The sequence below is a fragment of the Bufo bufo genome, chromosome 2 (assembly GCF_905171765.1).
Source record: "Bufo bufo chromosome 2, aBufBuf1.1, whole genome shotgun sequence".
Taxonomy (NCBI): domain Eukaryota; kingdom Metazoa; phylum Chordata; class Amphibia; order Anura; family Bufonidae; genus Bufo; species Bufo bufo.
Genome location: NC_053390.1, coordinates 509884490 through 509912211, shown reverse-complemented (window position 1 = coordinate 509912211; position 27722 = coordinate 509884490). Strand labels below are relative to the sequence as shown.

Sequence of the window (27722 nt, the reverse complement as noted above, 5' to 3'; positions counted from 1 at the left end):
GGCCATTTTTTGAAAATCTGACCAGTGTCATTTTATGTGGTGATAACTTTAAAACGCTTTGACTTATCCAGGCCGTTCTGAGAGAGTTTTTTCGTCACATATTGTATTTCATGACACTGGTAAAATGGAGTAAAAAAAATATATATTTTTAAATTTATAAAAAAAAAAATATCCAAATTTGCAAATTTCCAAGTTTCAATTTCTCTACTTCTATAATACATGGTAATATCTACAAAAATAGTTATTACTTTACATTCCCCATATGTCTACTTCATGTTTGGATAGAAACATAGAAACATAGAATGTGTCGGCAGATAAGAACCATTTGGCCCATCTAGTCTGCCCAATATACTGAATACTATGGATAGCCCCCGGCCCTATCTTATATGAAGGATGGCCTTATGCCTATCCCATGCATGCTTAAACCCCTTCACTGTATTTGCAGCTACCACTTCTGCAGGAAGGCTATTCCATGCATCCACTACTCTCTCAGTAAAGTAATACTTCCTTATATTACTTTTAAACCTTTGCCCCTCTAATTTAAAACTGTGTCCTCTTGTGGTAGTTTTTCTTCTTTTAAATATGCTCTCTTCCTTTACCGAGTTGATTCCCTTTATGTATTTAAAAGTTTCTATCATATCCCCTCTGTCTCTTCTTTCTTCCAAGCTATACATACTTTCTTCCAAGCTATACATAGCTTGGAAGATCATTTTGATCTTCATAGAATCATTTTGAGAATGACATTTTATTTTTTGGGATGTTACAAGACTTAGAAATTTAGAAGCAAATCTTGAAATTTTTCAGAAATTTTCAAAAACCCAGTTTTCAAGGACCAGTTCAGATCTGAAGTCACTTTGTGAGGCTTACATAATAGAAACCACCCAAAAATGACCCCATTCTAGAAACTACACCCCTCAAGGTATTCAAAACTGATTTTACAAACTTTGTTAACCCTTTAGCTGTTTTACAAGAATTTATGGAAAATAGAGATACAATTTCAAAATTTCACTTCTTTGACAGATTTTCCATTTTAATAATTTTTTTCCAGTTACAAAGCAAGGGTTAACAGCCAAACAAAACTCAATATTTATGGCTCTGATTCTGTAGTTTACAGAAACACCCCATATGTGGTCATAAACCATTGTACGGGCACACGGCAGGGCGCAGAAGGAAAGGAATGCCATACGGTTTTTGGAAGGCAGATTTTGCTGGACTGTTTTTTGTTTTTTTACACCATGTCCCATTTGAAGCCCCCCTGATGCACCCCTAGAGTAGAAACTCCAAAAAAGTGACCCCATTTTAGAAACTACGGGATAGGGTGGCAGTTTTGTTGGTACTATTTTAGGGTACATATGATTTTTGGTTGCTCTATATTACACTTTTTGTGAGGCAAGGTAACAAGAAATAGCTGTTTTGGCACAGTTTTTATTTTTTGTTATGTACAACATTCATCTGACAGGTTAGATCATGTGGTATTTTTATAGACCAGGTTGTCACGGACGCGGCGATACCTAATATGTATACTTTTTATTTATTTATGTAAGTTTTACACAAGGATTTCATTTTTGAAACAAAAATAAATAAAAAATCATGTTTTAGTGTTTCCATAGTCTGAGAGCCTTAGTTTTTATCAGTTTTTGGGCGATTATCTTATGTAGGGTCTCAATTATTGCGGGATGAGATGACGGATTGATTGGCACTATTTTGGGGTGCATATGACTTTTTGATCGCTTGCTATTACACTTTTTGTGATGTAAGGTGACAAAAAAATGGTTTATTTAGCACAGTTTTTTATTTTTTTTATTTTTTACGGTGTTCATCTGAGGGGTTAGGTCATGTGATATTTTTATAGAGCCGGTCGATACGAATGCAGCGATACCTAATATGTATACTTTTTTTCTGTAAGTTTTACACAAAAGCCGCAATCAGCGGGTCTGAATTGACCCCGCGCATTTAGCCAAATCATTGAGCAGGCACCGGGTTCCGATCACCGCCCGCCGAGCGGAAATACACAGGACGTACTGGTACGTCCTGTGTCCTTAAGGACCGGGACATCAGGGCGTACCGGTACACCCTATGTCCTAAACAGGTTAAAGAGAACCTAACCACTTTTGAGGAAACCTCAAGTAGTCACAAAAGTCCATAATACAAGTATTTTCTCAACTACATTAAGAAAATGACATATGTACCCATGCTTTAGAGTGCCATATGCAGTCTGCAGTAGACTCTCCAGGCTGAGCGTCAGGCCAGCATGTGTAAGTGCACAGTGACAGTTCCCATTCCACAGCTGGTAGTACAGACTACGCATGTGGAAACTTTCGGTACAGGAGCAGCTTTGCTGTGGCTGGACCCCTTCTACTGTAATGTGGAGAGCAGATAAATCTTCACTTCAAAGCAGGTAATGTTATGGATGCAGGAGAAGGCTGCATGACTGTAACCATTTATAAGCTTGCTTACTAGAGAGAGACTCTGCTAGCGACTTGGGCCTGCCCTAGGTGCAGCTATCTGCTCATTAGCATATGGATTAAAAGTTCTTGAGAAAGAGTCAACAGATCATAAGTGAGGTAGCCCTACAAGGTATAGTGAATTTCCTGGCGAGACCATCTTTTAGTCCGATTACAGATTATGCACAGAGAGAGGCCTCTGCTCCAGCCGGTTGTCTTCCAGCCAAACACATGGCAGTGGGAGGTGGAGGGGGAAAAGGCTGAACTACCAGGACACACGGAGAAGGTTTTTGCTCACATATTGATCAGTTCTAATTGTAATATAGAATCAAGTTAATGGTGGAGATGAATAAAGAAAGTACAGTTTGAGTTCCTTTAACCACTTCCAGACCAGGCCATTTCCCTCTTCCTGACACAGCCTAATTTAGCAAATCTGACATGTGTCACTTAATGTGGTAATAACTGGAATGATCTTACTTATCCAAGCCATTGTGAGATAGTTTTCTTATGACACATTGTAGTTCCTGTTAAAGGGTTTCCGTCACCTGAAAAATGGGTATTAAAAAAGGTGGCTGACATTGGCAATGTGCTTATGTCAGCTGAACATAACTATATTGGTGCCATCTCACTGCCTGAAGCCTTTATTGAGAAAAATGAACTTTAATAATATGCTAATTAGTCTCTAGGAGCAGGGGGGGTGTTGCACCTGCTCCTAGAGGCTCCGTTTGCCCACCTCTTTTCACGCCCTTCTCTTGATTGACAGGGCCAGGCAGCGCTGCTCTCCTCCCGCCGGCCATGTCTGCAGTATAAATCTCGCGCCATTCAGTATTCGGCGCAGGTGCAGTGAGGGAAGGACGCTCGGCGGCTGCTGGCGAAATTTACACTGCAGACACTGAAAGCGGGAGGAGAGCAGCCAGTTTTATTGGTACTATTTAGGGGTACATATGATTTTTAATTGCTCTATGTTACATTTTCTGTGAGGCAAGGAAACCAAAAAATGGCCGTTTTGGCACTGTTTTCATTTTTTACAACATTCATCTGACAGGGCAGATCATGTGCCATTTTTATAGAGCAGGTTGTTATAGACGCAATGATATCCAAAATGTCTACTTTCTTTGTTTGTTTCAGTTTTACATAATAAAGCATTTTTTTTTTTTAAATGTTTTTGTGTCTCCATTTTCTGAATGCCATATTATTTTTATTTTTGCCGATCGTCTTGTGCAGGGGCTCGTTTCTTGCAGGAAGAGTTGACGTTTTTATTGGTACCATTTTTGGGTACAGGAGTGGTTAGGTCAAGTGATATTTTTATACAGCAGGTTGTTACGGACACAGCAATACCAACTATGTCATTTTTATTTTTATAACTTAATTCAGGAAATTATCTTTTTTTACATGTGAAACTTTTTTTTTTTTTTTTATAAAACACTTTATTTGTATGCTACAAAGAAAAAAAATAGGAAGTTTGAGTCAGCACAACCTGCCTGCAGGTGCACATCACTATGGCGAAATACATACACAAACGGAAAATGCAAATGTGATCGCACACTACATCCAGCACTCTGCCCTCCATGCTGGATGAGACATTGGTTTATATTTTGGCCAAAGCATAGTAAGCCACTCACCGCGTCAAGGCTGTCTGTATGACCCACAAGGTTAAACAAAGACCTATGGGGGGCCTTTAACTTCACTTTTATTTAAAAAAATAATAATTCACTACCGATTTCTCCTGTAACTGGGGCTGACATAGTAGCCAGGGGAAATACACCACCCAGAGAGGCTGTACAGCAGTATATAGTGCAGGGCTGATCAAGGTCTATGGAAGACCCGAAAGCTCCTGCACTCTCCTGGCCCTTCCTGATCTGTGTATACAGCAATCTAGAAGACAGGGGCACCTGGAAACTGTCCCTGCCTTCTCTCTGGGTTGCCCTGCTGTCACTGACAGCGGGCCCCCCCACTCGGCTGCTGCACAATTAGCGTGCAGCTGCCATCTCTGAATGGACGTTCCAGAACGTCCATTCAGAGATAAACAACTGCACATAGTAAGTTTATAGTCAATCGGCGGTCTTGAAGTGGTTAAAGGCAATGTACACCTTTAGGGGCAATTTTTTAAAATATTTTATTCATTTTGAGCTAAAAATTATAATTTTTTTAATTGGTCGTTATTAAAGAGAATATATACATGGCTTCCTTTTTTCTGTACAGAGCTCACATGCAGACCAGCAGCAGACAGACTCCTTATCTCTGACCTTATAAACACTCATTATAGCTCATCTTAGGCTACTTTCACACTGGCGTTTTGAATTCCGTTTGCGAGATCCGTTTCAGGGATCTCACAAACAGTTCAAAACCGATCAGTTCAGCCCCAATGCATTCTGAATGGATAAGGATCCGTTCAGAATGCATCAGTTTGGCTCCGTTCCGCCTCCATTCCGATCTGGATGCGAACACCAAAACGCTGCTTGCAGCGTTTTGGTGTCTGCCTGGCGATGCGGAGCCAAACTGATCGGTCCTGACTTACAATGTAAGTCAATGGGGACGGATCCGTTTTCACTGACACATTATGGTGCAGTTAAACGGATCCGTCCCCCATTGACTTTCAACTAACGCAGGTGTGAAAGTAGCCTTACTGATAAGAATTGTACTTCAGGACATAAAATTTGGGCCAATATAGGTCACCTTTATGTATGAAAAAAATACTAAATTTATCAAAAATATTGAAAAATTTGCAATTTCTAATTCACTGCTTTTAAAACAGAAAGTGATACCACATAAAATATTTATTACTTAACATTCCCCATATGTCTACTTTATGTTGGCATCATTTTGGAAATGTCATTTTATTTTTTTAGGACGTTAGAAGGCTTAGAAGTTTAGAAGCCATTTTTCAACAAAATTTCCAAAACCATTTTTTTTTTAACCACCTCAGTTCCCCTAGCTTAAACACCCTTAATGACCAGGCCACTTTTTACACTTCTGCACTACACTACATTTACCGTTTATTGCTCGGTCATGCAACTTACCACCCAAATGAATTTTACCTCCTTTTCTTCTCACTAATAGAGCTTTCATTTGATAGTATTTCATTGCTGGTGACATTTTTACTTTTTTTGATATTAATCGAAATTTAACGAAATTTTTGCAAAAAAATGACATTTTTCACTTTCAGTTGTAACATTTTTTAAAAAAAAACGACATCCATATATAAATTTTTCTCTAAATTTATTGTTCTACATGTCTTTGATTAAAAAAAATGGTTTGGGTAAAAGTTATAGCGTTTACAAACTATGGTACAAAAATGTGAATTTCCGCTTTTTGAAGAAGCTCTGACTTTCTGAGCACCTGTCATGTTTCCTGAGGTTCTACAATGCCCAGACAGTAGAAAACCCCCACAAATAACCTAATTTCGGAAAGTAGACACCCTACAGTATTCGCTGATGGGCATAGTGAGTTCATAGAACTTTTTATTTTTTGTCACAAGTTAGCGGAAAATGAAGATTTTTTTTTTTTCCCTTACAAAGTCTCATATTCCACTAACTTGTGACAAAAAATAAAAACTTCCATGAACTCACTATACCCATCACGAAATACCTTGGGGTGTCTTCTTTCCAAAATGGGGTCATTTGTGGGGTAGTTATACTGCCCTGGCATTTTAGGGGCCCTAATGTGTGGGAAATAGTTTGAAATCAAAATGTGTAAAAAATGCCCTGTGAAATCCGAAAGGTGCTCTTTGGAATGTGGGCCCATTTGCCCACCTAGGCTGCACAAAAGTGTCACACATCTGGTATCGCCGTACTTAGGAGAAGTTGGGCAATGTGTTTTGGGGTGTCATTTTACATATACCCATGCTGGGTGAGAGAAATATCTCTGTCAAATGCCAACTTTGTATAAAAAAAAATGGGAAAAGTTGTCTTTTGCCGTTGTCTTAAAACTATTATAGGCAGCCAATTGAATCAAATAGACAGACACCTTCTTATACCAGCGTCTGGTGCGTCGGGAAACTAAATAAGGAGCCAACATCTGGTCATTGAAGTCCACCCCTCCCATGAGCGCATTTTAGTCGTGGACTGAGAGGGGCTTTTCAATGACACGGGTTGCCCGTTCTATTTGTATTGTCGTGTCTGTGTGAATGGAGGAGAGCATGTAAAAGTCACGCTTGTCTCTCCATTTCACCGCGAGCAGTTCTTCGTTACACAAGGCAGCCGTCTTGCCCCCTTGCAAAACGGGTGGTAACGAGCCGTTGGGGGGAAAGCCCCGGCGACTAGGTCGCACGATGCCACAGCAGCCAATCTGTTCTAGGAACAAATGCCTGAAGAGGGGCACACTTGTGTAAAAATTGTCCACATAAAGATGGTACCCCTTGCCAAATAAGGGTGACTCCAAGGCTCCCCAGGTAGTCAGGGCAACCGACCGACTCCAGGGTCTGATCTTTACTTGCTTGGGAGGTATTGTTTGAAGCCAAGGCGCCCGGTAAAATGTATAAGGGACTCGTCTACGCAGATGTTTTGCTCAGGGGTATACAAATCTGCAAATTTGTTGTTGAAGTGGTCTATGAGGGGCCGAATTTTGTGGAGCCGGTCAAAAGCTGGGTGGCCTCTGGGACGGGAGGTGGTGTTGTCGCTAAAGTGCAGGAAACGCAGGATGGCCTCAAATCGTGCCCTGGACATAGCAGCAGAGAACATGGGCATGTGATGAATTGGGTTCGTGGACCAATATGACCGCAATTCATGCTTTTTGGTTAGACCCATGTTGAGGAGAAGACCCAGAATTTTTTTTAATTCGGAAACTTGGACAGGTTTCCACCGGAAAGGCTGGGCATAATAGCTTCCCGGGTTGGCGGCTATAAATTGAGTGGCGTACCGATTTGTTTCTGCCACAACTAAGTCCAAAAGCTCCGCAGTCAAGAACAGCTCAAAAAATCCCAGGGCCGAACCGATCTGAGCTGTCTCAACCCGAACTCCAGACTGGGCGGCTGAAGTTGGGGACTGCCAATCAAGGTTTGCCAGCACCTCAGGGACTCTACGGGCCTGTCTGTGCGGTGGCTGCGACGGGGTAACTATTGCACGTGCCACCGTACCAGCTTCAACTGCCCTTCTGGTGCTCGCCACTTCACCATGTTGTACAGCAGTGCTGGTACTAGGTCCAGGGAGGGCTGCGCTGCTGGTGTATGCCTCACCACGTAATCCGACAGCGCCAGCCCCACTCTGCTGCCCTTGAAGCGGATCCTGCGCAACCTGTGGTCTAGCAACAAGGGGCCGGGTACGCCTGGTGCTATCAGGGACCTCAACCTCCTCGTCCGAACTTTGGGTCAGACTGCCACTGCTTTCTACAGGTTCATATTCTGACCCGCTAGATTCGTCAGATGAGGGTTGCCATTCCTCATCCGACTGGGTCAGAATCCTGTAGGCCTCTTCAGAAGAATACCCCCTGTTTGACATTTGGACAACTAAATTTAGGGGTATTCCCTGAGACTACCCAAGAAAAAAAGCAAGCCTGTCTTACAAATGGGAGGCTAGCGAAGTACCGGAGGCCGCTGCGATTGATAAAAAATATCAAAACTGATTTTTTTTATCGCCGCAGCGCTTGTAAAGTGATTGTGCAGTGATCAAAAAATATATATTTTTTTGTCACTGCGGCGGGGCGGGCGTGGGTGAACGCACGTGTGGGCGACCGATCAGGCCTGACCGGGCAAACACTGCGTTTTGGGTGGAGGTCGAACTAAGGTGACACTAATACTATTATAGATCTGACTGTGATCACTTACAGATACTATAAAAGTACAAATGCTGATTAGCGATACGCTAATTAGCGAATAAGTGACTGCGGTGCGGTGCGGTGGGCTGGGCGCTAAACGATCGCTAACTACCTAACCAAGGGGGCTAAACTATCCTAAAACCCAACAGTCAATACCAGTGAAAAAAAAAAAAAAGGGACAGTTTACACTGATCACTTTTTTCCCTTTCACTAGTGATTGACAGGGGTGATCAAGGGGTTAATTGGGGTGATGGGGGGTGATCTGGGGCTAAGTGTAGTGTTTGGTGGCTACTCACTGTGATGTCTGCTCCTCTGCTGGAACCAACCGACCAAAAGGACCAGCAGAGGAGCACAGAAGCCATTTAACACCTTATATTTATAAATATAAGGTGTTAGATGGCTTGTGATTCGATTTTTTGAAAATCATCAACCTGCCAGCGACGATCATTGGCTGGCAGGTTGATGACGAACTTGTCCTGTAACTTTTGCCGGCCCGCGATGCGCATGCAAGGGCCGGCTTTGAGCGAAGTCTCGCGTCTCGCGAGATGACGCGTATATGCGTGACTCTGCCTGGAGCTGCCGCCTCCGGAACGCGATCCTGCGTTAGGCGGTCCGGAGGCGGTTAAGCACCAATTCAGTTATAAAGTGATTTTGAGGGGCTTATGTAATGGAAACCACCCATATATGAAACTACACCCCTCAAATGATTCAAAACTGATGTTACAAACTTTGTTAACCCTTGAGGTGTTCCACAAAAATTAAAGGATAATTGAGGTAAAATTTCACTTTTTTGGTCTATTTTATGTAAAATCAAATTTTTTTCTTGCAACACAGCAAGGATTAACAGCAAAATAAACCTCAATATATATATTACTCTGATTCGGCAGTTTACAAAAATAGCCCATATGTCGTAGTAAACTGCTCTCAGGGCGCTAAAAGAGTATTACACTCACCGGTAATCCGGTTTCCTGGAAGTCTCCATGACACCAAGTCCTGAGATTGACTTCCTTCTGATTGGACAGGAAAAACACAGAGAGGTTAAAACCCCCACCCCCTCCTCACATCACCAGTGTATTTTAACGAAGAACCCCAGGATGAAAGGATAATAGCTAATAGCAGAAAAAAAGGGTGGGATATATGTGGTGTCATGGAGACTTCCAGGAAACCGGATTACCGGTGAGTGTAATACTCTTTTCCCCAGTCGTCTCCATGACACCAAGTCCTGAGACAATATCAAAGATACAATTAGGGGGGGACAACTGCCGACAGGACCTTACGTCCAAATCTTAGGTCGTCATTAGCAGCTACATCTAGTCTGTAGTGCTTAGTGAAAGTATGAACTCTTTTCCATGTTGCTGCCCTGCAAATCTGTTGTAAGGAGGCTGAGGCTTTTTCCGCCCAGGAGGCAGCCATGCCTCTCGTAGAATGTGCTTTTAGGGAAGCAGGGACGTCTTTTCCCTGAGCTTTATATGCTTCGGAGATTGCCATCTTAATCCATCTGGAGATGGAACTTTTTGCCGCTTTCTTCCCTTTGTTAGGACCTGAAAATTGGACAAACAGATTTTTGTCTTTTCTCCAAAGGCTGGTAGCTTCCAGGTACTTTAAGACCGCTCTCCGGACATCTAATGTGTGGTAAGTGATTTCTTGATCGTTTTTCGGATCGTCACAGAACGAGGGGAGAACAATGTCCTGAGACCTATGGAAGGTCGAGACTACCTTGGGGAGGAAAGTCGGATCTAATTTGAAAATTAATTTGTCCTCAAATATTGCAAGGAATGGTTCTTGGATGGACAAGGCCTGCAGCTCACAGACCCTTCTGGCTGAGGTTATTGCCACCAGAAAAATCGTTTTAATGGTAAGCCATCTGATGTGGATAGAGTCCAGAGGTTCGAATGGATCGGAGGTTAGACCCCCTAGTACTGTATTAAGGTTCCATGGTGGCACCATGTTTCTAATTGTAGGTCTGATCCTATCTGCCGCCTTAAGGAATCTGGATATCCAGGGATGTTCCGTTAGCTTGGTATTATATAGTGCTCCTAAAGCCGATACCTGGACCCTAAGGGTATTGGGGGATAGACCTAAATCTAGCCCTTCTTGAAGAAAATCCAGGATTAGTGAGATGTTGGCTCTAAACTGGTTGAAGGAGGTCCCAGACCAATCAGCAAATTTCTTCCATATTTTTTGGTACTTGTCGTTGGTACTCTGTTTCCTGCTAAGGAGTAAGGTGTTCACTACTTTTTTTGATAGACCAAAGTTTAATAAGTTGGATTCTTCAGAATCCAGGCTGTTAACTTTAGTATTTTCAGGTCTGGGTGAGAAATAGGTCCCTGACTTAGAAGGTCCGGCCTTTGAGGTAGAAGGAGAGGAGCTTCCACGCTGAGGGCTTTCAAGAGGGAGAACCAACTTCTCTTGGGCCAGAAGGGGGTTATCAGGATTAGTGTACACTTTTCTTTTAGGAACTTCTGTAACACTCTGGGGATAAGCGGAAATGGGGGGAAGGCGTAGACTAAGTTTGTTGTCCAACTCTGGTTGAGGGCGTCTACTGCCCGAGGATGATCCCTGGGGTTGAGGGAGAAGAACTGGTTTAGCTGATGATTTCTCCTGGATGCAAACAGGTCTATCGTCGGCCTGCCCCATTTCTTCGTGATTAAATGGAAGGCTTCTGGGGCTAACATCCATTCCCCTGGGTCTAGTCTGTGCCGGCTTAGGTAATCGGCCTGAATGTTTAAAACTCCCTTCAAATGAACCGCTGAAAGAGATTGAATGTTGCCTTCTGCCCAGGAAAAGATTTTGTTTGCCAGGTTCTGTAGCGGGCGATGCCTTGTGCCTCCCTGGTGTTGGATAAAGGCCACGGCTGTAGCGTTGTCCGAGTAGACTAGGACGTGACGACCCTTTGCCAGCTGACTTGTGTGTTTCAGTGCTTCCCACACTGCCCTCAGCTCCTTGAAATTTGAGGATTGCTGGCTCACGTAATTCCCCCATGTTCCCTGGTAGGAGTTCCCCTGGACGACCGCTCCCCACCCGTGGAGGCTGGCATCTGTTGTGATGACTAGAGGGAGATCTTGTGCCCAGAAAATCCCGTTTTCTAGGTTCGAATTGCTGAGCCACCAAGTTAGTGATTTTTTGGTCTCTGCATCTAAGAATATTTTCCTCTCTAGGGTTAATTGCGATCTGTTCCATTTGTCTAAGATGAATTTCTGGAGTGGTCTTAGATGGAACTGTGCCCAGGCAACTGCTGGAATGCAAGCGGACAGACTCCCTAGTACCTTCATGGCCTGTCTTATTGAACAGAATTTCTCCTTCTTGAACTTCCTCAAAGCTGTCTGAAGTTTTACTATCTTTTGAGGTGGTAGAAAGGATCTTTGGGAGACTGTGTCTAGAGTAATGCCCAGAAAAACTTTCCGTTTGGATGGGATTAAATCCGATTTTTTCCAATTGATGAGCCAACCTAGGCTCTGTAGATGATCCAGGACTAACCCGAGATGGATTCCCATGGTCTCTATGTTGTCCGCCACTACCAGTAGGTCGTCCAGATAGGGGATCACACAAATTGCCTTTTCTCTCAAGGTTGTCAAGGCTTCCGCCATTATTTTGGTAAAAACCCTTGGGGCAGAAGAGATCCCGAAGGGGAGACACCTGAACTGGAAATGCTGAATGTTTCCCTCCAATTCTATTGCGAACCTTAGGAATTCCCTTGATGACCTGTGAATTGGGACGTGATAATAGGCGTCGCTTAAATCTATTGTGGCCATCACTGCATCCTTTTTTAAGAGTTTCACTGCTGACTTCAGGGTCTCCATTTTGAATTTTTGATATCTTACGTATTTGTTTAGATGTTTCAGATTTATAATTACCCTGGATTTCCCGTTTGGTTTCTTTATAATGAAGAGGCGGGAATAGAATCCCAGTCCTGTCTGATTTTTCGGGACGGGCTCTATGGCGTCCAAGGTTAATAGGTTTTTTATGTCGTTTTTTAAGGTCGCAGTTTGAGATGGGGGAAGGGTAGTGATCACATATTTCTGTGGAGGGGAAGAGAGAAGATCTATCAGATAACCCTCTTGTATAATACTTAAGATCCACCGGCTGTTTGTTACATGCTCCCAAGATCTTAGAAAGGAGCCGAGTCTTCCCCCCACTGGTATGGCGTCATTGTTTGTTGTTGGATGAGGAGGCTTCGGCCCGATTTGGGTTGAAGAGGAAGCTTCTCCCCCTGCCTCCCTTCGCATAGCTCCACCTCCCAGTCTTCCCTTTATCTTTTTTATTTTCGGGTTGAAAAAATCGGTCACGAAAGGGCTGCCTTTTTTGTTTATATCTTTCCTCTGGAAACCCTCTTTTTTTATTTGTCGCGTTGTCTAGGATTTTATCTAGATCTTCTCCGAAAACGTACTGACCGTGGAAGGGGAGTGCGATTAATTTATTTTTAGATGTGATATCTCCTGACCACGCTTTAAGCCATAGTGCCCTTCTCGCTGTATTTGAGAGAACAGCTGTACGGGCGGACAGTTTAACTGATTCAGCAGCTGCGTCTGCTAGAAAGGAGGTTGCCATCTTTAATAGAGGCAAGCTCTCTAGAATTTGATCCCGTGGTGTCTTATTGACCAGATGTATCTCTAGCTGGTCTAGCCAAAGGTTCAGTGTTCTGGCCACACATGTGGAGGCAACGCCCGGTTTGAGAAGGGCCGCCGTAGTCTCCCAGGTCTTTCGCAAGAGACTTTCCGCTTTCCTGTCTAGAGGATCTTTCAATTGTGCTGAGTCTTCAAACGGTAGGGCCGTATGTTTTGCTACCTTGGCCACTGGCGCGTCTACTTTGGGAATGGTCTCCCAATCCGTACAGTCCTCTTGGCTAAAGGGGTAGCGCCTCTTAATTCCTCTTGGGATAAAGGATCCTTTATCCGGTTTTTCCCATTCAGACCTAATTAATTTTTGGACACTATCAGGGACTGGAAAAACGGCCTTCTTCCTTTCACCTAGACCCCCAAAAATTTCTTGCTGGGTAGACCTAGGGGTTTTAGGCATCTCCATCTGAATGGTGGCCCTGATGGCCCTGATAAGTTCATCAATATCTTCAGGATTGAACAGGAAGCGCTTATATTCGCCCTCTTCATCTGAAGATGCCGGGTGTTTTTGGACAGATTCGGAGTCTGAGACCGCCAGCCCCTCAGAGTCGGAATCCAGGATAAGTGATTTAACACTACGGGCGTCCTGAGTGGGGGGAACTTTGGGAGGAGTAGGTTCTCTGGTAGTTAAGGCTAGCTGAACCTCTTCTTTTACCACTTTTCTAATGTCTTCAATTAGACTAGAAGACTCAGACTTGATGACACTGGCAGTACATTCTTTACACAGGGGCTTGGATCCAGTGTTAGACAATCTTTTGCAGCAAATACCACATTTTCTAGTTTTTTTGGCTGCAGAAGCCGAATCCTTTTCTCCCTGAAATGGTAAGGGAGGAAAGGATGAGCAGACTGAACCCACCATACAAGGCATGTACCTGAGAACAGGTTACTCACTGTCCCAGGGTTTGATGCAGGCTCGGTTCCAGAGCCCGGCGTGAGGGGGGTGCTCATCTTGACTCCCGACCGCTTCAGAGATGCTTCACCAAAATATGTGAGCCGCGCTATGCAGGGCGCCGTTACACAGGTCCTGAGCGTTTTTATAGTGTCTCCATGTGCTTCTCATGCTGCAGGACCTGTGGCGCATGTTGATGACGTCAGCGCGCTTAGCTCCGCCCCCGGCGTCTGACGTCATCCGCCTGCCGGCCGGAAGGGACACATCACAGTGCCGATCCGCCGTGTTCCTCCTTCCCTCTGCATCAAGCCCTCCGGGACCGCCGCAGAGGGAATCTTCGCAGGGGCACTACCTATGTGCCCGAGCCCAGGCCTAACCAAACGGAGGAGGGAGAGCTGCACTGCAGATCCGACCTCGGCCCAGATGAAAAAAAAAAAAAAAAAAAAAAAAAAAAAAAAACTCCAGGTGAGCCCAAACGAGCTCCGTGCACCTCTCCTGCTTCCTATCCTGATGGGACAGGAAAAACACTGGTGATGTGAGGAGGGGGTGGGGGTTTTAACCTCTCTGTGTTTTTCCTGTCCAATCAGAAGGAAGTCAATCTCAGGACTTGGTGTCATGGAGACGACTGGGGAAAAAGGAGAGGAGCGCCATATGGATTTTGGAGGCAGATTTTGCTAAAATGGTTTTTAGCCACCATTTTGCATTTGAAGAGACCCTGACCTACCCCCTACAGAGGAAACCCTGAAAAAGTGTCCCCATTTTGGAAACTACACCCCTTAAAGAATATATTAAGGGGGGTACTGACTGAGCACTTTGACCCCCTAAGCGTTTTACGGAATTGGGAAACACTTGGCTGTGAAAATGAAAAGTTTAATTTCTTCCAATATAATGGTGCTTTAGCCCCAAGTTTTTCACTTTCATAAGGGGTAACAGGAAAAAAAAAGCACACCATAAGGCCCCTTTCACACGGGCGAGTATTCCGCGCGGATGCGATGCACGAGTTGAACGCATTGCACCCGCACTCAATCCCGACCCATTCATTTCTATGGGGCTGTTCACATGAGCAGTGATTTTCACGCATCACTTGTGCGTTGAGTGAAAATCGCAGCATGCTCTATATTCTGCGTTTTTCACGCAACGCAGGCCCCATAGAAGTGAATGGGGTTGCGTGAAAATCGCAAGCATCCGCAAGCAAGTGCGGATGCGGTGCGATTTTCACGCGCGGTTGCTAGGAGACGATCGGGATGGAGACCCGACCATTATTATTTTCCCTTATAACCATGTTATAACACCTTAGGCCTCTTTCACACAGGCGTTGCCGGGAAATGTGCGGGTGCGTTGCAGGAACACGCACGATTTTTCCGCGCGAGTGCAAAACATTGTAATTCGTTTTGCACTCGCGTGAGAAAAATCGGCATGTTTGGTACCCAAACCCGAACTTCTTCACAGAAGTTCGGGCTTGGGATCGGTGTTCTGTAGATTGTATTATTTTCCCTTATAACATGGTTATAAGGGAAAATAATATCATTCTGAATACAGAATACATAGTAAAATAGCGCTGGAGGGGTTAAAAAATAAATAAATAATAATTTAACTCACCATAATCCACTTGATCGCGGAGCCGGCATCTCCTTCTGTCTTCATCTTAGCTGTGTGGAGCAACAGGACCTGTGGTGATGTCACTCCGGTCATCACATGATCCATCACCATGGTAAAAGATCATGTGATGACCGGAGGGACGTCACCACAGGTCCTGTTGCTCCACACAGCTAAGATGAAGACAGAAGTAGATGCCGGCTCTGCGATCAAGTGGATTAAGGTGAGTTAAATTATTATTTATTTATTTTTTAACCCCTCCAGCGCTATTTTACTATGTATTCTGTATTCAGAATGCTATTATTTTCCCTTATAACCATGTTATAAGGGAAAATAATACAATCTACAGAACACCGATCCCAAGCCCGAACTTCTGTGAAGAAGTTCGGGTTTGGGTACCAAACATGCCGATTTTTCTCACGCGAGTGCAAAACGAATTACAATGTTTTGCACTCGCGCGGAAAAATCGTGCGTGTTCCCGCAACGCACCCGCACATTTCCCGGCAACGCCTGTGTGAAAGAGGCCTAAGGTGTTGAATACGGCAACACCCCATATGTGGTGGTAAACTGCTGTGGGAGCACCATATGGATTTTGCAGCGCAGATTTTGATGGATTGGTTTACGGGTGCCATTGGTTTTTATTTTTTAACTGGTTGTCTTATGTGGGGGCTCATTTTTGTGCAGGATGAGGCGACGTTTTCACTGTTACCATTTTAGGGTACATAAGACTTTTTGATTGCTTGGTATTACACTTTTAGTGAGGCAAGTTGAAAAAGAAATTGCTGTATTGGCATAGTTTTTTTTTAATATTTTTTACAGCATTCACCCGAGGGGGAATATAATGTGATATTTTTATGGAGCAGGTTGTTACGGATGCGGCGATACCTAATATGTCTATCATTTTTGTTAAGTTTTACACAGTGAAAGCCTTTTTGAACAGAATAAAATCTTGTTTTTGTGTTGCCATGTTCTGAGACCCATATATTTTTTTTATTTTTTGGCCAATTGTCTTAGGTACGGGCTCATTTTTTGCAGGATGAGCTGATGGTTTGATTAGTACCATTTTGGGCTGAATACGCCTTTTTGATTGCTTGGTATTACACTTTTAGTTAGGCAAGGTGACCAGAAAATGGCTGTTTTGCCACTGTTTTTATTTTTATTTCTTTTTACGGCGTTCACCTGACTAAATGGATATTTTTATATAGAGCCGGTCGATGCGGTCGTGGCGATACCCAATATGTCTAATTTTCTTTTTTACGTTTTTTTAACTTAATTTCTTTATTTTGGGAAAAGGACGCTTTTTTTTTTTGCTTGAAATTTATTCATAACTTTTACATTTTTTATTTTGTAAAACTTTTTTTTTTTTTTTACTTTTTATTTAACTATATTTTTTGTTCCACTCGGACTTCAACTTTTGGGGGTCTGATCCCCTTTACAATACATCTGTATTGTAATGAATTGGCTGTAAGTGTATTAAGCCGTGTAATACACACAGTCTGCTTGCCTGTGAGATCCAGGGGGCTGGATCTCACAGGCTCACAGGGATGGCAACCACGATGCCTAAGGAAGGCATCCGGCTGCTGTCCAAGCCATCGGTTCCCCGTCACAGCAGGACAGGGACCCGGTGGAAACCCCGGGACCCATCAGGATACCGCACATGCCAATGTCAGCGCTGACCACGGCAGTGTGAGGGTTAATGCGCCGTCATTGAGGTTTTCACTGATGCCGGCGCATACAGCATGGGTTCGGCCATCAGTGACTGCCGGACCCCTGCAGCTGCACCCACCTGATCAGTAGCTGTACGACGCTTGGATTTCAGACCCAGTTCCCAGCGCTGTACATATACAGCGCTGGTATCCTACGGGTTAGAAAAGCATTTATGACCTCTCAGTAGTATAGAGATAAGGTTTATAAGATGACAAAAGTGAAAGTACCAGTCACACAGCTAGAAAAACAGTTAACCCTTTGAGACACAACAGCTTACTATTTTTAATAAAGGGCAATTGAAAAAATGATTTTTAGCCAAAAATGAGTTACATGCAATCAAACAAAATTGCATCCAAAAGGTGTACATAGCCTTTTAAAGGCACCTATTTACTATTTAAAAGGAAATGCAGTTTAGGCCTCATGCACACAAATGTATTTTCTTTCAGTGTCTGTTCCGTTTTTTTTTTTTTTTTTAAAGACCGTATACAGAACCATTCATTTCAATTGGGTGACAAAAAAACAAAACATGGAAATGACTCTGTGTGCATTCCGTTTCCGTATTTCCGTTCCGCCAAAATATAGAACATGTCCTATTATTGTCCGCATTACGGACAAGGATAGGACTGTTCTATTAGGTGCCAGCTGTTCTGTTCCGCAAAATACGGAATGCACACAGTCATCATACGTGTTTTTTGCGGAACGCAAAATACATACGGTCGTGTGCATGAGCCCCTATGCATATTGCTGTATATCTAGAAAAGCTTTGTTATAATATTCTAGTAGCTATAAAATTCAGTTCTACTGTATGGCCATTAAAAATTATACTCTCATATGCATAAATCTGAGAACAGCAACAAGCATAATGTGCATTATTAATGGAATAAAATTCACTGTGCCTTTGCCAACATCATAATTAATCACATCATCATCATTCTGTTTGCTCCCTCTCCTCCTCCTCCTCAGTAATTAGTAATAGTTTTGCTGCTTTGTCGTAAAGCAGGGTTCACAACAAATAAAGGGACACAATTAGTAATGCATTTAAATTGTGCAGCTTTCAATTTGCTTGGCCGTTCCACAAAAAAATATGCCCTATTATTGTCCACAATTCAGACAAGGATAGTACTGTTCTATCAGGGGGCAGTTGTTCCATTCCGCAAAATACGGAATGCACACGGATGTCATCCGTATTTTTTGCAGATTTGTTTTTACGGATCGCAAAATACATATGGTCGTGTGCATGAGGCCTTAATCTGCCAGCAGCATGTTATAGAGCAGGAGGAACTGAGCAGACCGATAAATAGTTTTATGGGAAAAGATACATTATAAGGGCTCGTTCACACGACCGTGCCATTTTTTGCAGTCCGCAAACTGCGGATCCGCAAAACACGGATGGCGCCCGTGTGCCTTCAGCAATTTGCGGAACGAAACAGGAGGCCGTTTATAGAAATGCCTATTCTTGTCCGCAAAACGGACTATAATAGGACAGGACTCCTACATTTTTGCGGGGCAATGGAATGGAGCAACGGATGCGGACAGCACACAGAGTGCTGCCCGCATCTTTTGTGGACCCATTGACATGAACAGTTCCGTATACGGCCCTGTATGTGGAACGTAGAAAACGGCCCGTATACGGAACGCAAAATAAGTTTGTGTGAACGAGCCCTAACTTGTATTTCATTCATATAAATTTCTGCTCATTCTGGGCTTTGAAGTGAAGGAGACGGTCCTATCAGTGATTGACAGCCTTCCTTCTCTACCTGTGTATACAGAGCTGTCAATCTGACCGCCTCTGATTTCAGACTTCAAAGCCCAGAAAGAGCAGGGATTTATATGAATGAAATACAAGTTATACTGAATCTTTTCCCACAAAACTATATATCAGTTTGCTCAGCTCCTCCTGCTCTATAATGTGCTGCCTGCACTCAGAGTGAACTGCATTTTGTGGTGACAGGTCCTCTCTAAGGGTCCATTCACACGTCCGCAAAATGGGTCTGCATCCGTTCCGCAATTTTGCGGAACAGCTGTGGACCGATTCCTTTTCAATGGGGCCGGAATGTGCTGTCCGCATCCACATTTGTGGATCCACTCTTCCGTTCCGCAAAAAAACAAGAAAAGGCATTTTCTATCAGAGTGCCGGCGATGTGCGGTCCACAAAATGCGGAACGCACATTGCCAGTGTCCATGTTTTGTGAATCTGCAATTTGCGGATTCACAAAACACATACGGACATGTGAATGGACCTTAAGTGCCTGTAAAATATTGATCTTTTTGTAAGATTCCTAGAAGAAAATATTAAACACACAAATATACCGTATATAAATATATAGAATTATATAAAGAATAATGCTTATGCCGAATATGATGAAAAGCGTTTCTGCAGGATCCACTAAATGAAGTGTGGCAGCACAAAACTGGATTGTAGATGGCAACTGTCAGAAGCAATGCAGGAGACTAAGTGATGAAAATTATAGAAGGAGAAGCAGAAGTGGAGCAGCATGAAGAGATGAAGCTAATTACACTGGTCATGAGCTATTTCATTGCAGACTACACAGTGCTTAAAACAAATCTAAATAGGAAATACATACAGCAACACCACTGAATGGCAGACAATCACAGCACTGCCAGTGTGTACAGCAAGCAGATGACACCTGCATCTCCTCCATGAATATGCCATCTCACATAAAGCTGTATCAGTATACCGCAAATAGAGACATGAGGAAAACACATTCATTAGTGTATTACTATGAAACACTCACATCTGCCAGTTATTTTTCATCCATCTGCATTTTTTGTGGATCTGTGCGACCAGTCCACAAACTATAGAACAAGTCCTAGTCTTGTGTCAATGGGAGAGAGGAACACACAGATTGCACATGGAAGGTATCCATGTTTTATAGACCAAAATCCTGACACAGCCATGTGCAGGAGGCCCAATACAGAAAACGTACTCTACATATGTCCGTCAGTTATACACAGCAGATATTCCTGTATAGGTAGTAATCAGAGGATCACATGTCAAAGTTCCCTCATGTGAACAATAAAATGTAAAAATAAAAAGTGAAAACTTATTTTTGGTAAAAAAAATTAAAATAAAAAAACACTCCACGTTAAAAAAAAAAAAAAGTCTATCCCACTGAAATAAAAATGCTTTTCAAAGAAAAAAGTGGCAAAACGACCTGCACCATACAATTACCAGTTACCATGCAATTTATCCCACATGGTGAACGCACTAAAAAAAAAATGTTTCTGTCTTTAGCTCAGGGTGAATAAAAATCAGATTTTTTTTTTTTTTTTTTTTTAAACAATTTTTTTTTAATTTAAAATCTGATTTTTTTTTATATAAAATGCTTTTTGAGGAAAATATATTACCATCCAAAGGTTATTCCATCATGAAATAAAGATTCGTTTTTTAATTATGTAGAATAAGGCTGTACAGTGATCCCTCAAGACACAATGGCCTCAGGATACAATATTTTCAACATACAATGGTCTTTTCTGACCCCTCTTAAGTTGAAACCAGACTCAACATACAATGTCTCAGACTCAGACCCAACGAATCTTGTCCACTTCTCTGGTAAAATATCTGTATTAGTAGCTAGTTTAGCAGCTATTCCAGACTGTTATATGTAAGAACTTGTTTTATTTGTATTAGTTATCTGCTTATTTTTCTTAAATCTTCATTTTCTCTTATCTTGGATGACATTTTGGGGCTGTGGAACCGATTACTCAACTTACAATGGTTTCAACATACAATGGTTGTCCTGGAACCAATAAATATTGTAACTTGAGGGACCACTGTATAGGTTTAATTTTTTAGGTAAATAAATTCCATTAATCAATTTACAATGTCATGCTCTTCCAGAGGTTTTTGTAAGAATATTGGGCAGTTTCTCTGCCTACAAGATATTATCACAGATGCTTGGTTTACTTTTGCAGTTCTCAAAACAGCAGAGATCACATGCCTCTTCTTCACAGCAAAAATGTTATAACATGAACAGAGTTGAGAAAAAGACCTTAATCCTAACTTCTACAAACCTATGAATGCAGAATCAACCTAGTCAAACTAATATGAAAAGTTGTTTAACCCCTTAGGGACCAGGCTCATTTTCACCTTAAGGACCGGGCCATTTTTTGGAAATCTGACCAGTGTCACTTTAAGTGCTAATAACTTTAAAACGCTTTGACTTATCCAGGCCATTCTGAGATTGTTTTTTCGTCACATATTGTACTTCATGACACTGGTAAAATGAAGTCCAAAAAATTTGGAAAAATTTGCAAATTTCAAAGTTTCAGTTTCTCTACTTCTGTAATACATAGTAATACCCCCAAAAATTGTGATGACTTTACATTCCCCATATGTCTACTTCATGTTTGAATTATTTTGGGAATGATATTTTATTTTTTGGGGATGTTATAAGGCTTAGAAGTTTAGAAGCAAATCTTGAAATTTTTCAGAAATTTACAAAAACTCAATTTTTAGGGACCAGTTCAGGTCTGAAGTCGATTTGCGAGGCTTACATAATAGAAACCACCCAAAAATGACCCCATCTAAGAAACTACACCCCTCAAGGTATTCAAAACTGATTTTACATACGTCGTTAACCCTTTAGGTGTTGCCCAAGAGTTATTGGCAAATGGGGATGAAATTTGAGAATTTCATTTTTTTGTCTAATTTTCCATTTTAACCCATTTTTTCCACTAACAAAGCAAGGGTTAACAGCCAAACAAGACTGTATCTTTATTGCCCTGACTCTGCCGTTTACAGAAACACCCCATATGTGGGCGTAAACTACTGTACGGGCACACAGTAGGGCGTAGAGTGAAAGGTGCGCCGTTTGGTTTTTGGAGGGCTAATTTTGCTGGACTGTTTTTTTGACACAATGTCCCATTTGAAGCCCCCCTGGAGTAGAAACTCCATAAAAGTGACCCCATCTAAGAAACTACACCCCTCAAGGTATTCAAAACTGATTTTACAAACTTTGTTAACCCTTTAGGTGTTGCACAAGATTTAATGGAAAATAGAGACACAATTTCAAAATTTCACATTTTTGGCAGATTTTCCATTTTAATTTTTTTTTTCCCAGTTACAAAGCAAGGGTTAACAGCCAAACAAAACTCATTATTTATTGCCCAGATTCTGTAGTTTACAGAAACATCCCATATGTGGTCGTAAACCATTGTACGGGCACACGGCAGGGCGCAGAAGGAAAGGAATGCCATACGGTTTTTGGAAGGCAGGTTTTGCTGGACTGTTTTTTTTTATACCATGTCCCATTTGAAGCCCCCCTGATGCGCCCCTAGAGTAGAAACTCCAAAAAAGTGGCCCCATTTTAGAAACTACAGGATAGGGTGGCAGTTTTGTTGGTACTAGTTTAGGGTACATATGATTTTTGGTTGCTCTATATTACACTTATTGTGCGGCAAGGTAACAAGAAATATCTTTTTTGGCATTTTTTTTTTTTTTTTTTTTTTATTTACAACATTCATCTGACAGGTTAGATCATGTGGTAATTTTATAGAGCAGGTTGTCACGGACGCGGCGATACCTAATATGTATACAATTTTTTTTTTTTATGTAAGATTTATACAATAACTTCATTTTTAAAACCCAAAAAATATTTTAGTGTCTCCATAGTCTAAGAGCCATAGTTTTTTCAGTTTTTGGGCGATTATCTTGAGTAGGGTCTCATTTTTTGCGGGATGAGATGACGGTTTGATTGGTACTATTTTGGCGTACATGCGACTTTTTTGATCACTTATTACCTTTTTTGGGAAGTAAGGTGGGCAAAATGTCAATTTTCTCATAGTTTTTATTTTTTTATTTTTATGGCGTTCACCATGCGGGGAAAGTAACATGACCGTTTTATAGATCAGGTCGTTACGGACGCGGCGATACCTAATATGTGTAGTGTATTTAATTTTTTTAATTTTTATTCAGTGATAAATGTTTTTTTTTTTATCTTAACTTCTTTCACTTTTTTTTTTCTTTTTTTGACCCAGACCCACTTGGTTCTTGAAGATCCAGTGGGTCTGATGTCTGTATAATACAGTACAGTACAATATATATTGCACTGTACTGTATTTTACTTACACTGAACAGATCTATGCTTTTAGCACAGATCTGTTCAGCACCATGGACAGCAGGACGCCTGAGTAGGCGTCCTGTTGCCATGGGAACCTTCCCCGTCTGCCACAACTTCGCAGACGGGGAAGGGTAAGCACAGGGCTGAGGGGGGCTCTCTCCCTCTCCATCGGGGGGCTGCAAAGGCACAGCAGCCCCCCGATGGAGAGGGAGCTCCCTGACCGATGACAGTTAACTTTTTCCATACAGCGGTCCGTACGGACCGCTGTGTGGAAAGGGTTGAACGGCTGACATCTGCACAGATGTCAGCCGTTTATACCAGGGTGCTGGCACCCTGGTATACCCACTAGAAGCCAACGATCATTCATGGGGAGGCGGGCGATCCCGCCTGCCGCACCGCCCGCCTCCCGCAACGCCCCCACCGCTTGCGACCCCCCCCCCCGCACCACCCGCCGGCATCAAATCGTGCAGGGGTGCAGGGGGGTGAAAAATATTGACTTTAGACACTCAAAAGTTTCTGATCCCCGCGGTCAAGGACCGCGGGGATCAGAAACTGCAAAAAGCGCAGCAAACCGCAGGTCTGAATTGACCTGCGGTTTGCTGCGATCGCCGACACGGGGGGGGGTCACATGACCCCCCCTGGCGTTGTGACAGGATGCCGGCTGAATTATTTCAGCCGGCATCCTGTTCAGATTAACCCCTGGGGCGCCGGAATGCCTATTTAAAGTTAGGACGTACCGGTACGTCCTTGGTCCTTAAGGACTCGGGAAATAGGGCGTACCGGTACGTCCTATGTCCTTAAGGGGTTAAATCTTCATCTACTTGCATATTATAAGTTATACCAGCAAGAATTAGTTTTTATGTAGAAAACTATGATTTAAATCAAGCCTTACTGACTAGTGATTTAAATCAGTTTGATTTAAATCAAATCCACCCTGCTTTAGCTTATTGAATAAAAAGTGTCATGTACCCCAAATGGTACCAATGAGAACTAGTCCCGCCAAAATCAAGCCCTCTCACAAATCTGTACAAAAAGTAAAAATCAAGAGAGTTAGGAGTCTTGGAATGCTAAAACATTTATCACTGTAAAAGTGAACGTTGCAAAAACTGAATGGTGGATTGGTAAAACAGTTACATGGAGCCTGTCACCACAGTATGCCATTATACACTGCTTACATAACTATACATGAGTCAAATGGTACCTGTTTCCTTTTGTTTTGATGTTCACCAGAGGCAAAAACGCTGTTTTATTCATATGTAAATGAGGACTTGTAAGTGCGCAGGGGCGGCGTTCGGGCTGTAAGTGCCCAGGCTACTCTGCCTTCATAACCCCTCCCCAGCCTGTTGCTTGGCCTGCCCTGTAAGCCTCTTGCGTTATCTACTGGATAAGATCCCGCCGGCACATGCGCACTGCATAGAGCGATGCTGCTCCCCACAATGGTCATCACAGTGTGCATGCGCCGGCGGGATCTCATCCAGTACACTGGATGACGTAAGAGGCTTACAGGGCAGGCCTTGCAAGTCCTCATTTACATATGAATAAAACTCTGTGTGAGGTCTTGCGCTTGTGGCTTTTCGCCTCCTTTTGGTCAGACCAATCTTCAGGTACGTCCCTTGTATAATGTGATTATGGTTACACCGTTATGCCACACTGTCTACACTAGACCTATGCTACATACTGAGGTTGGATGTTGCTAATTTCTCATCCACTTCGTATTTTATACATAGCTATACTGGGTCTTATACTGCATGCCTCATTAAATGGTGGTTATAGTTTATTTTGCAGCAATAGTTTCACACCATATCCCCTATAGGGGTGGGTGGTGTATATCATTGTCATCATTTTTGTTACTATTGTTCTTTTTTGATATTTTTGACCATTTTGTGTGAGCCATAGGGTGTAGCCTTTTATCCGGAGACGGTTATCACAGTTCTGCAAAGTAAACATGGTTGTCCGATGAGGTTTTGCCCCTCGCTTCTCTGTATATCTTTTTTTTTTTCATCTTGCCCTTTTTTCTCCATGTTTTATATATATTATTGAAATAAAGTTGTTATAATAATTTTTTGATATTTGGTCCCACTGGTTTTTTGCTAGGACATTGTGTGTTGTCCCAGGTGGAGTGTAGTGCTGTCGGCGTTCGACAGAGGTTTTGTAGGTTTATACGTTGAACATGGTGTCTGAGCTGCAGGCAGCATGTTATAGAGCAGGAGGAGCTGAGCAGATTGGTGTATAGTTTTGTGGGAAAAGATTCAGTATAACATAAATATATACATTTATATTCCTGCTCATTCTGGGCTTTGGAGGTCAAGGAGGCGGTCCTATCAGTGATTGACAGCTCTCTGTATACACAGTCCTAGAGGGAAGGCTGTCAATGACTGATAGGACCGCCTCCTTAACTTCAAAGCCCAGAAAGAACAGGAATTTAGATGAACAACATACAAATTATAGTACAATTTTTCCCATAAAAATATATATATCTGTCCAGCTTCTCCTGCTCAAACACAATGTTTAACATGACAAGATTTGTACCTATGACATTTGCTCCGAGGTTTTTTTTCTTCCTGGCTGTGACGCCCTCCGCTGCAATTGGAGACACCCACGGAGAAAGACTCAGTCTCCTCCTCATTGCGCCGATGCTATTAATTAGCATACCAGGCGGGACAATACACCGTGGGCCAAAGCGGGCAAACGGAGCGGCGCCCCGAAAAAATAGTAAGTGCAGTTAGATCCCTATACTATGTCCTACGTATCCTGATACTTCGTTTATAATGTCTGGACCCATGAAAAGTCCTCTTTAAAGACCCTTAAAAAAAATAAAATAATTGGAAGTAAAAAAAGCTAGTAGTGCTACATATTCATAAAGCCAACAGATAAAAGTTGATAAACATGCAAAAAAATTACAAGAACCCCTGCACTATTCTAACACAATGTGCAATATCTACTAAATACTTACAATATAAAGCACTGTAATAGCCTACTGAACGATATGACCGCACATGCCACTCCATCCAGGGATCACGTAAATGGATGCTCACACAACAGCGCCATCCTATACACCTTCACAGTTCCCTCCTAACTATTACACAAGCTAGTCTTACCTGAAAAAGCATGGTTTCCAGCGAGTAAAATTCTAGTAACGTTGGTTTTGTTGTATTTCTTTATCAAAATTAATTTCATGCCGCAGTCAGTTCACTTGCTTGGACTTTGCAGTATGGAGAACTTGAACTGTATGCATCAGCAGCTACCGGTATATGATTATCTTTCTAAATTGTAACAAAGATCAAGTATTTCCACAACCCCGCCTGAACATCGCATCCCATGCAAATGATTTAGGTGGATTAGGTGCAGCTTCATTTTAGGGGATTATTTTAATACGGTGCCATTCTGATCCTAGTTATCAGATGAATGCACAGAAACAATTCATTCAATAGGCAAGAGTACAATTTAAAATATCAGAGTATTTTCTTTTCTGTCATTTCTATGCTGACACAAAAGCAACGTGGGCCCCCTGAGGCTAGAATCCCACCGACCAGGACCTTACAGAATTATTCTATTGACAGATCATAAAATCCCTTTAAAGAAGTTTCCACAAAACACTTCCACCAACATAGGGCAATACAGACAGGAGCCATATTTATAAAATATTCTAGATGGGCACAATACAGTGCCATTGCAAACAGGTACATAAAATCAAGCACACATATACATAGCCATATCATTTCCAGTGATGAGCACTGGTAGCACTGAAGAGCTCACTAACTGAACTGGGAACGGTCAAAGACTGCCAACTGTCAAGCATGAAGCGCCAGACCATGCAAACCCTAAGGACAGACCGCACATGGCTCTAAAAATATAACACAGACATGCACAAAAATACACACACACACACACACACACACACACACACACACACACACACATGGACAAAATTGTGGGTACCTTTCCTTTACAGAAAAAAAAACCCACAATGGTAACAAATCACTGAATACTAACAAAAGTAATAAAAAAAATTTAAAAAAAATTACAGAAAATCAGACATTGCTTTTGCATTGTGGTTTAACAGAATAGTTCACAAAACAAACTAATGAAATTGGCCTGGACAAAAATGATGGTATCCTTAACTTAATATTATGTTGCACAACCTTTTGAGGCAATCACTGCAATCAAGCGATTTCTGTAACTCTTAGGGTCCATTCACACGTCTGTAAGTGTTCTGCGGATCCGCAAAACACGGACATTGGCAATGTGCGGACCGCACATCACCGGCACTATAATAGAAAATGCCTAATCTTGTCTGCAATTGCGGACAAGAATAGGACATGTTCTAGTTTTTTGCAGAAATGGAAGCACAGATCCACAAATGCGCATAGCACATTCTGGCCTCATTGAAAATGAATGGGTCTGCATCTGTCCCGCAAAATTGCGGAACGGATGCGGACCCGTTTTGCAGACATGTGAATGGACCTTTAATGAGAATTCTGCTCCTGTCCACAGGTATTTTGGCCCTCTCCTCGTGAGCAAACTGCTCCAGCTGTTTAAGGTTTGAAGGGTGCTTTCTCCATACTACATGTTTCAGCTCCTTCCACAGGATTTAGATCAGAAGGCCACTTCAGAATAGTCCAGTGCTTTGTTCTTA

At 42.4% G+C, this 27722-nt stretch overlaps 2 protein-coding genes across 4 annotated transcripts in view; both read right to left on the bottom strand.

Annotated features, from left to right (window-relative positions):
- Positions 1-27722, bottom strand: part of TNKS (tankyrase) — a 246026-nt gene that overhangs the window by 205890 nt on the left and 12414 nt on the right. The window lies entirely within an intron of this gene.
- On the bottom strand, positions 9382-14128 carry LOC120989644 (lamina-associated polypeptide 2, isoforms alpha/zeta-like). Its single transcript, XM_040417876.1, has 2 exons — positions 13703-14128; positions 9382-13625 (listed from the first exon to the last, which is right to left on the bottom strand). Exons 1-2 carry the CDS (start codon positions 13757-13759, stop codon positions 12342-12344), a joined length of 1341 nt encoding a protein of 446 aa, XP_040273810.1. The 5' UTR covers positions 13760-14128; the 3' UTR covers positions 9382-12341.